This window comes from Mytilus californianus, unplaced genomic scaffold (genome assembly GCF_021869535.1).
Source record: "Mytilus californianus isolate M0D057914Y unplaced genomic scaffold, xbMytCali1.0.p SCAF_4, whole genome shotgun sequence".
Classification (NCBI taxonomy): domain Eukaryota; kingdom Metazoa; phylum Mollusca; class Bivalvia; order Mytilida; family Mytilidae; genus Mytilus; species Mytilus californianus.
In genome coordinates, this window is record NW_026262690.1 from 15,602,884 (window position 1) to 15,616,441 (window position 13,558).

General features: G+C 31.9%; 1 protein-coding gene across 1 annotated transcript in view; it reads left to right on the top strand.

Moving 5' to 3' along the window:
• Positions 1-6,005: 6,005 nt before the first annotated feature.
• Positions 6,006-13,558, top strand: part of LOC127737562 (filamin-A-like) — a 32,978-nt gene continuing 25,425 nt past the window's right edge. Inside the window, exons 1-6 of the mRNA XM_052248394.1 lie at positions 6,006-6,362; positions 9,463-9,658; positions 10,063-10,128; positions 10,470-10,683; positions 11,637-11,748; positions 12,794-12,981. Of these exons, the coding sequence (XP_052104354.1) occupies positions 6,080-6,362; positions 9,463-9,658; positions 10,063-10,128; positions 10,470-10,683; positions 11,637-11,748; positions 12,794-12,981 (1,059 nt within the window). The 5' untranslated portion in view covers positions 6,006-6,079. The remainder of the gene's footprint in view (positions 6,363-9,462; positions 9,659-10,062; positions 10,129-10,469; positions 10,684-11,636; positions 11,749-12,793; positions 12,982-13,558) is intronic.

A 13,558-nucleotide genomic window follows, 5' to 3' on the forward strand; every position in this document is an offset into this window, starting at 1 on the left:
GCTTTTGATTTTGCCATTTGATAAAGGACTTTCCGTTTTGAATTTTCCTTGGGGTTCGATATTTTTGTTATTTTACTTTATACGTCCTTGCTATAACACAGCTGTGTTATAAGATAAGATAGAAGTCAGGTAGGAATCAGCTAAACTATAGCGTGCTATATTTGTACACCATAATACAAACACTAACTCACATTGTAGTTCAATTGTATAATACATTAATGATTAGTATATGTACATGTAGTCAATTGTATAATACATTAATGATTAATATATGTACATGTAGTAAAGAATAAACTGGATGTCCTCAAATAAAACCTTTACTATGTTTACTCTAGTTATTGCCCCGTACTGAAAGACAAGATGTCCGAGTTTGTACTAAATTTTGTAAAACATGACCGAAATCGTCAGCCGACTCTTTAAAGGAGTTTTGCCCCTCAATGACATTTTTCTATAATTTATGTTTTGTACAAAAGCAATATATTAGATAGAGTAAACTGTAAGCAGCAGCAATGTTCAGGAACATAAAATCTACAAATAAGTCAATTGGCAATCGGCTCATATTGCCATTTAGTCATTTTTCGCATACTTTTGTCATTTTGTCCTCATATTTTGTCATATCTTTTTATAACTGTTATAGCAAAGCGGAAATGTAATAAGCAAGAACAAGCAAAATGAAGATCTTCAAATTAGTCGAAATGATAAAAATCGACACATTTTGGAAATTTTTGTTATTTTCTTGAATAGTATAATAAGTGTGATGAAACAGTAGGCAGACATAGATAAGTCAAATATATTAACATAACATACATGTAATTGGAAATCGACTCCTTATATCAGTAACTGTCGTGAATGATGATGTTCTCACTTTCTGCAAACCATATCAACTAGATAAGATTAACAATAAGTTGCTATAACCATGGAAGTATTATATGATAACCGAAATTATCAATACACTTTTTATAGATGTTGCTGCCCTCAATAATCCTTTGCACCAATTTATGCGATTCGTTTGTCGTCCTTGAGAACTATATATAATACTATAATAATAATTACAATCAAGTTGGTGTTATTCAACAATCCTATACATGCAATGTGTTCCCTTCAAGTTAAAACGTACTTTCGGAGAAAACATCCCGAAAATTGATAGTTGTTTACATATCTTTGACCTCACATTAAAGCCGATTTTAACATATGGCTCAGAAATTTGGAGAACTTGTACTTTTAATTTTTCGAAATGTCAAACAGACAGCCTCTTTGAAATTGAGAAAAAAATTAGTAAGTTTGATTGCGAGAACTTTTAAAAGTTTAAAGTTCTACAAATACATTCTCAGGGTAAATAAAAAGTCATGTAATTTAGCTGTTATGGGAGAGCTAGGTCGTACTCCATTGCATATTGACATTATTTGTTCTGTTCTTAAATTTTTACAAGCCTTGGTCACAAGTTTGGACACTCACAAATGTAATAAGTCATCTTGGCATTCTAATATTGTATATATTTTAAGATGAATTGGTGTTGATATGAAAAGTTTTGACATTGGAAAGGTTTAAAATATTTTGATTAGTAGATATAGGATTTACTGGAAAAATACTATAGACGATAATGCAAATGTTAAAAAAGGAAAAATGCGTACTTATTTTAAAGTTAAAAACATCTTCAAAAGGGAAGCATTTTTATGTCAAGTTAATAAATTCCAGTATCGAAAAAAGCTTAACTCAATTTAGAATCAGTGCTCATCAGTTAGCTATCGAGAAAGGTCGATATAAAAAATCGATAAAGATAAAAGATTTTGTGGGCAGTGTAAAAATATGCAAGTTGAAGACGAGTTTCATTTTTAATGGAATGCACTGCATACGAAAAGGGAAGTAATTTTATTCTTAATGAAACATGCATTCCATGTAAAAACTTCCCTTATATTTCAAAATACGAACAGTTTATTTGGTTGATGTCCTGTGAGTCTGAAAATGTTAATATGTCAGTGTCAAGATTTATTAGTACTTGTTTTGAAATAAGAGAAAATTTACATTCCAGAAACTAAACATGCTAAATAAACATGTAGTAGTGATTCAGTTTATTTTTTATGTATTAGAGAGAGTTAATATTCTATTTTATTTATTTTCAAACACCATCTTGTATGGAGCGTAGTTATTCCATCATTTATTTTTAATGTAATATATCTTAAAAATTACTGTATAATTAATACTATATATATATGTATATGCTCGGAAGCGGGCCCTTTAATTGGATTTAATGAATATTCTTCTTAAAAAAAATCATTCTTAAAGGGATCCCTAATTTTAAAAAATTACATATTTGATATTAAAATTTTTTTGTCGGAATTATGTCCTCAGAAACCAGAAAATATATGGTTGCCAGGCAATTTTCCACTATAATTGAATGGTTTCTAAGGACTTATGTGATGACATGGATCTCTGACCTTGAACAAGGGTCTATGTAATAGTTCATATAGTCCGAAAACAAAATATGTATGGTTGTTAAGCCATTTTAACATGACCTTGACTCCTTACCGTGTACCTCTCGACCAAATAGTGGTTTTGATCGTCCTGAACACTTTCCCCGTGTATTGTATGATTCTTTCTATTAACTTTTCTTACAAAAGCCAATAAATATGCCAACGGTCAAAGGTCAATGTCATCAATGACCTTTGATCTTTGGTTAAATTGAAGGTAATTTTATGCTCAATATTTTTCATATCATATTCATTCAATATATATATCATTTGTTTGTGTTATCTTAATAACATACTCAAATTTCTGTAGAAAAAAGAAAAAAAATACACATTTTAGGTCCCATAGCAACCATCCTGTCACCTTGAAACCCAAACATTCTGTTGTAATTTATTGATAAGAAACATTGAAACTTCTATTTATAGCCTCAATTTAAATGGAGACGGATGCATGATATATGTTTATTTGGTACATGCATAATGTGTAAAATTTGCCTTAGCAAATTCAATAAAAAGTTGCCCCTGCACATTCGGTTGTGACAATGTTAAGGCAAAACATTTTTTATTGCTGTTTTGTTTGTTAAGTTTTATATTTCTGAAAACAGATAACAGATATCATTTAACAAAATCTGGTCATCCTTCGGTATCACTGCAAAGTAGTTCACTGCTCATACCTCGAAATATTGACACCATTGACTTGGCTGTCGTGGTAACCCAATTATATAGTTATGCTTAGTTTCAGGAAAATCGGTGATCATGCGTGCCAGCCCCCAAAATAAAATGTTTGGTGATTATAGAGAATTGCTCTCAAACCCTACGATTGTTAAAGGACTAAATAAAACAAAATGTATATGCACATGGTTCAAATTTCATGAATATCAATTCGTCTCAAAATTTGAACAATACATTGAAAAAGAAAATGAAGTTCAGGTAAGTGACAATCGTACAGTTTACTATGCTCCCACACGAGGATCTAACAACAACCCATTGCATACGTAGTGTATTGAGCGGCAAACTAAAATGTTATTTAAATAAGACTTAGATTTAGGGTTGTGTAATTTAAAAAAAATAATCAAAGTAGACCAATCGTTGTTGTTGATTGGAGTTTCCTCCTTTCTTTTTTTGATAAACAATATTTTTTACGTCACTTTTTAAATACGTTTTCAGGTAATGAGAAATGCCAAATTAGTGTGAATGCTTCAACTACAGTTATTCAAGAAAAAAAAATCAAGATGATTCTTGTCACGGGAGAAATGAAAATCGACTCCAAAAAAAAGAAAGAAGAAATTTCGAATTACCAAGCCGATATATAGCTGTTTGTGTGGTGCGATTGATATCAGAAAAATGCGATGCAGTATGTTAAGATATTGAACATATTACAAATCAATATAAAAAGAAGATGTGGTATGATTGCCAATGAGACAACTCTCCACAATAGACCAAGTGACACAGAAATTTATTGATTGAATTATATGATTCCGACAATTTTTATGGGCATTGTATAAAGAAACTTTAGATACCTGTGACAGGAAGGTACAGGTGTTCGATATCAAGTTTAAGTTAAATAATTGACTGAAAAACAAGTTGGAACTATACTAACTATATGTATATCTTTATTCTTATACAAAGAATGTATTACACCGGTACTGATGTTATGATATACGAAACGTATTTGTCAAAATAAAAACAATTCCTAATGACAGGATATTTTCCTACACAATTTCATGTCTTCATTTTCAAGACGCTATACACATTTAACTCTAGGCCTAGAGGAACAACGTTTCAAATGGTGTTTGAGTAATCTCGTAAACTAAGATTGTTTGCGTATGTGTAAATATAGTCTGGCCAAGAGAAATAAAGCACCATTCTTCTGATTTTTTTTTCTTAACGTTCGTCGTTGCCTTTTTAAACGAAGGAAAATAAATATTTTTTTAATAACTTAATGTCAATTCTCTAACTCATAAACAGGTTTAGTATTTTCAAGTCAAATTAAACATTTTATTATAAAGTTAAGACAACGTATAATTTAGCGTTCTACACGCCAACACGCCAAAAATAAATAAATTGTGTCATGAGTACACGTTACATGGCAGGTGCCACAAGTGGAGGAGGAGAAATGCCTAACCTTCTGGAGTACCTGAGCTGATCCCAGAATTTAGTAACGTTCGTGTTGCCCAACTTTTAGTTTTCTGTGTAGTGTTTTGTCTTTTATTTTAGCTTTTCTGTCAACTTCGACTTAATTAGTTTTTATTGTCACTTATCTTTTCCCTCTTTTTCATTGGTTTTAACATCAATCAGTCACGTTATTCTACTTTCTCCAACAATTTTTTAGAATACCTTTGTCTGTTAATTACTAGAAAAAATACAGTATTTGTTAGATTTATTTGTCAGATATACTTCATATTTTGTCGATATTACCCCAAATATGTGTTCTTCAATGCTCAGATACATATATGCAACCTATCAACATCTAGCAAAGAACTCTATTCTGATCGGCAATAGGGGCCTTCTTGAACTTGTAATGAAGTAAAAAGGGTTTGTTCCGTGTTGAAGGACATGAATCCGAAATACAGCCCTTTCCTTTCCTTTGTTATCTGCCGGTTGTGATCTTGTGTTATGAATTGATATATACTTTATCTTTTTTCATTTGCATGTAGCTATCTTGTGTAATGAATTGATAAAAACTATATATCCTTTATCCATGTGCAAGTAGTGATTTTGTGTTCATCAATATCGTTACAATATCGACATGAACAGACTTCACTTGTAAAATATGGAAATTATAAATTGCAACCTTCATCAATATCGTCACAATATCGAGATGAACAGACTTCGCTTGTAAAGTACGGAAATTATAATTATCGGTTAGTCTATGAAAAAGTATATACAATGAAATTTGTTTTGCCGCAATTCTTTTTTTTTACCCTATATAGCTATAAGGACCCAGTTCAGGTACAGTTGAGGCGTTGAAAAGTTTGTTCGTTTATGTGAAATAACGTCATTGCAAATTGGTAAAATCCAATGGAGTTTCATGTGCCTGGAAATAATACGAAAAGCAAACCTTTAAAGCACACTCTAGACACCTCAGTTTACACCACACTCTGTACAGCCCAGATCACACACGAATCTCATCTCTAAAATCCTTCAAAATATATTATAAAATTTAATGTACTTTTCACAATCAATTTTCAATTTTCTAATGGCAGAGATTGAAAAAAAGTTTGGTGAAAAATATAAATGAAATTCTATTCAGATTTCATGACTCAAATCGTTCCAAAGAATGGAAATAAAAAACTCTGACTAGTATTTCGTTTCTAAGTGTTTTCAGTCTGAACTTTGACAAAGGAAAAGTATTCGTCGTACTTGTACACGGATGGACCTGTAGTTAAAATCTGAAGAAAGTCGTTTAAATTCTTAAAATATAATAAAAGACTTTATAACGTATTGATATATTTCCTGTTTCAAACACTCACGTTATCGCTTTTCTATCAACCTAGAGTTCATTCCCCTTTTTATAAATATTAAAAACGTAAGGCAGATAAAATGAAACTAGACATGTGACAGTATTTCTTCTGTCAATCAATAACCGATAATTAAATCTTCAGTGTAAAATTATGAGTAACAACACTAATGATAGAGAAACAAAATGGATAGAAATTCAGAAAAATACTTTTACAAACTGGGTAAACGAAGAACTGAGAGTTAGTAACCGTTCTGTTAGTGATCTTGGAACAGACTTTTGTGATGGAGTAAACTTAGTGGCGTTAGTAGAATCCCTACAATTAAAGAAAATTGGAAAGGTCTATGCAAAGCCGACGACACGGATTCAAATGATACAAAATGTAGCTATAGCATGTAAAGCTATTACTGAGGACAATATCAAACTAGTCAATATAGGTAGGCTATACATCAATTTTATAATAAGTAGAACTTAACTACTTTTTTAATTGTTTGGTGTTTATTATTTTACTGAGTTGAAAAGTTTGACATTTACGGAGTTCTATATGTAATTAAGAAGTAAAATAACTAAAAAGTTCTCTCAAAACCAAATTTAAACGAGCATATCAATCCTAAATGAATGTTGACCACATACACATACATATAAGTACCAATAACAGTATATTCGGGAGTTTGCAAGACATGTCAAGTGATCAATAAATGTTGCGATTATTTGATTTTCACACTTACTACACAGAAAATACTTTTAATAATTTATGGTTAAAATTCATGCACACCTGAAATACAGGTAAAATGTCTCTATCAAAATACCTTAATATTGAACGTCGGAATGTTTACTTACTATCAAAAGCGATAAGATAAGAGTAAATAATCTACATATAGAGTCATTTAAAACATGTCTTAACCCTCAGGAAAAACCAGTATCTGATAAAATTTAATGACCACAAAACGACAAGTATGTATACCCGTTTAACATCTGAATTAACCCATATGTCATAATCACGCCAAATATTTTATTGTCCAGACTGGGTGGTACTTTTTCAAGATTTAAATGCAACGAAACCATTTAGTAATTAGGTACGACAATATTATTAAAAAAACGAAATTTGTTTCGTTTCATTTCCTCGTTGGGAAGATATAATAAAAATATACTGCTAGGACTTCAAAGTATCGACAAGGAAATATTAAAATATTTTGTCAGAACTTCAAATGTAAAGGCTAGGAAAATGTGATAATATGTTACCATGACTACAAAGTATAATATGTTACCATGACTTCAAAGTATAGACCCCGAAGTATATCAAAGTATTACCAGGACTTCAAAGTATAGACACCGAAGTATATCAAAATATTAGCAGGACTTCAAAATATAGACATTGAAATATATCAATACACTAAGTTACCACGACTTCAAATTATAGGCAAGAAATATGACAATGTACATACATTACCAGGAGTTCAAAGTATAGACACAAAAGTATATCAAAATATTAGCAGGACTTCAAAATATAGACATTGAAATATATCAATACATTACCACGACTTCAAATTATAGGCAAGAAATATGACAATGTACATACATTACCAGGAGTTCAAAGTAAGGAAAAGAATATATGACAATATTTTGCAAGGAACTCGAAGTAAAGGCATGAACATAATTATGACAATATATTACCAGGACTTAAAAATAAAGACCAGAACATATGACAATATATTACCAGGACTTAAAAATAAAGACCAGAACATATGACAATATATTGCCAGGGCTTCAAAGTAAAGGCAAGGAAATACGACAACATATTGTCAGGTCTTCAAAGTATAAGACTACTGTAATACTATCAATTTTATTAAAAAGACATTGAAACCTGATAATAAAACAAAAAAGTCATAATTTCCCCGCCACCTTTACTATAAAGAAATAAATCATGACTGAAAGGATATATAGACAGTTCCACTGTACACGGACCTGAAAGAAACTTGTGAGGCTTTAGTTTGAAATGCATTGGCTTATCAATCATGCTTTTAATTATGAACACTTCAATATTTATGTTGCCATACACACTGATAGATTTTTATCAGATTAAAAAAAAAATGAATCCATTTTGATTAGACAAAGCATCTGATTTTCAAGACATTTGAAAGGTCATAGTTACATTCAAATAAATGCATTACCAATTAGCAAGAACACATAATTGAATAGGTTTAGCATCAGGCAATTTAAAAAATCAAAATAAAGCATATAATAACTAATTTCGTCGTCATTTTGTGCCTTTTGCAGCTGAATAAATATGCATTTTACTGACACCTCTTTCAGTAGCTACAAGTACCCTTGAATTGATACCTTATGTTTTTTTTCTTTTTGTTATGAATTGTTCTATGTAATTAGAGAAGTCTTAGATCGGTACCTTATATATTTTTTTTTGTTAGGATTGTTTGTGTGTAAAGTGACGAACGGACGAGTCAAGTCTTTTTCAATTGATTTTCAAAGTTCATTCTTATGTTGTTCTGCACCACTGGCCCATGTTTGGGAAGGATCGAGCGCTCACCAACATGTTTAACCCGGCCATATTCTTTATATGCCTGTCCCAAGTTAAGGCTTTTAATTCCGTTGTTGTCGTTTGTTGCTGTCTGCCTTATTTGATTTTCGTTTAACTCTTTTAAGCATAAATCAGGCCGTTGTTTTCTTTTTTTATTAAAATGTTTCACATTTTGTTATGCCGAGACCTTTATAGCATACTATACAGTATGGGTTTTGATAATTGTTTAATGCCATATAGTGCCCTATAGTTATTTATAACCTCGCCCTTTAGTCGCTGGTGGATAGTTGTCTCATTGGAGACCATACAACATCTTTTTATTTTCATAACAAAAACTTTTTAATATAAAATTTTCCTTATTTCATTTATAATATCTAGTATACTATTAATATTGATATACATTCACTTGTTTGTATTTATATAAAATTAAACGGTGAACCCAAAGGGTTGACTGGGTTATAGAAATATGGTCATCCCTTGAATTCTCCTGTCCGAGAATAAAAGGCTTACATAAGTAAGGCGTCCGATTGGCTGTGCGATATATAAAAATAGACAGCTTCATCCCGTTGGAATAGGTACGTATAATCCAATGCCTCGTTTAGGATGAATACCAACCCCTTTGCGTGTTAAATAAACCTTGCAAAAATTCTATTAGGTGTCCTTATGTGGCCTGTAACAAGGCAATATTTCTGCCCCTATTCAACACTCCATCATTTTCCATTGGCAGTCCATATCTCCCATCCTTCAATCTGGTCGACCTATTTATTGTAGTAATTGTTATGTTGTTCTCTTTCTGAATATGCATGAAATATTTGCCACTGGGTGTTAAGCAACAACCAATCAATGAATTATACAGTATGATTCTATGATTAAAGGCTGTCTAACACATAGTTACAGATAGCACATGCATATTCAGGAGAATGGGTTAATTTGTGACTGCAAAACATGTCCTTATGGGCTGATGTCTATTCGATATGAAAGAATGTTGATGTATCTTTCAGGAAACGAAGATATAGTTAACGGAAACTTAAAATTAATTTTGGGATTAACATGGCACCTTGTTATGCGATATCAAATTTCTACTCGAAAGACAAAGTCTCCTCCGAAACAGCTGATGATGAATTGGTTTCGAGTGTCAATACCTGGCGTCCGTGTCAACAACTTCACAACGGATTGGAACGATGGAATAGCTTTACAGTAAGTTGTTTATTCTTCTCACATAAACACTACAAACATAACAAACTTATAGGAAGTCTAAAATATAGGTTGTAACAATTTTTTTAAATGTAATCCAGTATTAGATGTATAAATCTGCTATTACTTCGCATATGACCCAACAACAGATTTTAAAACCGACTGATGCAACTAGTTAACAAGAACTGCTGATCCTTCCATAGTTCACCATTAACCTTTTAACCATGGTTTTATTGCCATATAATGTTGATAACACTCTTGGTACCTTCTATCCTAATCAATGCTATGATATACACAATGAAGTGCAATAGCATACCAAGCTTACTAGTATAAATCAATGTTCGTTACAATGATAATGAAAGATATCATAAAACCCGTTAAGAAACAAATTTATTGTACAATTTCAGTGCGTTAATTGATAACTTAAAACCAGGAATATCACCACAGTGGCGTCAGCTGAACAAACAAAATAAGTAAGTACCTAGCTATATCATCAAATCAGCTGATCTCCAATTAACTGGGTTCTCTAAATTGTTGTTCATCTGAGCTAATACTTAAGACGGAGACTTTTCTGATTGAGGAGCAAAATTCTTTACACAGATATTACAGTATTCATTAGGAAAGTGTGTCTAATTACACAACAGAAAACTACTCCAGAGCTGAAAAAAACCAATACATCGAAAAAACATAAGACAACAAAAACACAAAATAATTGTATATAAATGAAGATTTTTAACACTGTTTTTCTGAATCAGTTATATTTGCACGTTTTCTGTAACAACTTTCTGACCGCTGCATATGATTTTATATTTAGAGTAGAGAACTGTCGAGATGCCATGGTATTGGCTAAAGATCATTTAAATATTCCACGAGTTATTTCCCCGGAAGATTTTGCCAATCCAGCTTTAGACGAGTTATCGGCCATGACTTACCTGTCGTATTTTGTTAAACCAAATTCACCAGGTTATTATGCTACATTAAACTGGGTTTGCAAGCAGTTGAAGACTACCACAATTTCTAACCTGACGGTAAATTCAATTATTTTAGACGTAACATAAGAAAGCGTCAAACTCTGTACCCGATTTTTATTGTTGTTCGTACCATTTACACCTCTTAATAAGGTTGACATGTTAGAAGTACACTGGGATTCTTGATTGCTGAAAACCTGTCAGTAGTTGTGCATCCTTTATTTTAAATGTTTTTCTCGTTTTTCTGTAACTTTAGATATGGAAAGTCAAACGTCATGTATTTTTATTTCCAGCTCGAACTTATCAGTTTTGTATATGTTGGGATTTTTAACCTTTCCATCGTATGTTTAAAATTCAGATATTCCATTTTTAATCATGATTTGCAGTTTTCGAAGTACTCTATAAACGTTTAGCTAACATACGAAGCAAATCCTTAGACTTTATATGAAGTTTACCCTTAGCCTATACCCGATGTTCGCAATCGACAAACTCACACGAGTATACCGGTATGCTTTATTCTTCCATACGAAGTACAACTCCTGCCTACAGCAAGTGCATCCCGTATAATCTCTATTTACAGACGCCTTCAGCCTACAACAAGCGGACCCCTTTTATCAATTTTTACAGACATCTTTATCATATACCAAGTGCACACCTGAAATCTATATATAGACACTTTCAGCCTACACCAAGTACACTCTTACAGACTGACTGGTCTACACCAAGTAGCTCGTATAACCTCGACTCAATGCACTACTATAATGTTGACACAAATGCACACCTATATATAGTCTCGACACAAATGCAGCCCATGTCTTCATTTTAAATACAAATAAATCCCTATAATCTTGACATTAAGTGCACCCTTATAATCTCCACACCACGTAAACTCTATAAAATCTACACCAGGTGCACCCCTATAATCTCTACACCAAGTACCTCCCACAAATTCTACTCTAAGTACACCCCAAAACATTCTACATCAGGTGCACCCCTATAATATCTATTTACAGACTGATTGGAATGATGGTTATAATTTGTGTGCCATAGTTGCATCGCAGGGTGGACATATTGAAGGATGGCCAAATCTGGACAGGATTGATCATGTCAGCAATTGTCAGAAAGGTATGAAAATCACGGTGAACATAAATAAACTGTTCGTTACTGTTGACAGTTAAGATTTCTTTACTTTGTATACTTCACTCTCTTCTATCAGATAAAACATTTCCTATCTAATGAAATATTTTTTCGATGACTATACATATAAAAGAATTCAAGATTAAAGACATTCTTCAAATGGAATGCATGCACAGCTCTGATTCCGTGTCCTGGTTTTGGATCCCATTTTGGTCCTGTTTGGTTTTATCAGCTCTTTAACGATTGTATTAGAGGTTGAACTTTAAATTTGTTTGTTTTTTATCATTACTGAAGAGATATAGATTGTCGAAATGCGCATCTGGTGTAGTAACATTGGTACTGTTAATGTTATTTTGATGAAATATATATCTAAGTTGATTAAGGTCAATATACATTAGATTGGTGATTCCTGTTATCATTGTAATGTACTTCAAGTATTGGCTACAACAGGAAGCAAACTCACGTATCCACAACTATTTGGTTGAATAATTCCACTAGATAAAAAAAAAAAAAAAAAAAAAAAAATAGAAACAAAAAACCAAGCAGATTTCATGAAATCTCATTATGAATTTGATTAGAATCGGCAGTAATTTTGAAAAGCCGATAATTATTGTGAAAATTGTCATACCATCAGAAGAAAGAACCATATAATAACTGAATTAGTATATCACGTCTGTAGTTCTTGTTGTTGGCTGATGTAAGAACTTTCCCGAGTTTATATGTATAATTTTTCAATGAGTTTGTTCTATTACCGACATTACCGACATTACAATATATGGAAGTTTGCTTATAATGCCGATGATTGCCTAATCTAAGTTGATACATATAATTCAACAGATGTTTTCCTATTTGATATTATTTGGCCCTAGAAATAAATAAAAAGTACTAGTATACTTAGTATTAGTGTAGCACGTGAAGTTAATTGGTATGATTAATTCTCACGAGGCAGTGATAGCGAAGTGGGATTAGTAACATAGCTATTAAACAGGCATACATTTTAGCCACTATATACTGTTGTCATTATTTTTACCAGCAATCGACGGTGGAAAAGAACTTGGTGTAGAGCCACTATTGACAGCAGAAGAAATAGCAGACCCTAAAGTCGATCATCTTAGTTTGATGACGTACATAGCAAGATTTCAACATCTCGTCCCGAAAAAGAAGGACGAAGAAAAAATTGGAATCAAGGCAGATTTAAAGAACATCAGAACTGGTGTACAGGTTTGTCGTTTGTTTGCAATTTTGATCCAAAATCCACCTACTTCCCATTTCCTCGAAAACCATCAAATGACTCCTTATAGGAGTAATGACCATAAGATAACGAATCTTTACCTAATGATTTCATTTCTGACTGTTATCTGGAAAACCATAATTTATAGAGCATAACTGCACACAGTCAAAATAATTAACAAATTGAGATCTACAATTATGTCAACATGAACGAATTTTTCGATCGACATGATTGAGGAGTTTTTGCCCTTAAATTGCGAATTTTCCAATAATTTGCGTATATTTGCTATATTCTTAAAAATTATAATAAATAGAAGGAAACTGGAAATAGCAAAAATGTCAGCACAATAAGAACTACAAAAGATAAACATGATCGAAATTGTCAATAGATTTGTTTAATAAATCAACTTGACTAAAATGTCAAACGACTCCTTATAACAGTTAATTCCCTAAAATGATGATTTTCTACGCAATTTTTGAATTTTGTCTATTATCTTAAAATCTATAATAGATAGAGAGAAAATGTAAACAGTAAAACTGATAAGCAACTCAAGATCAACTAATGAGC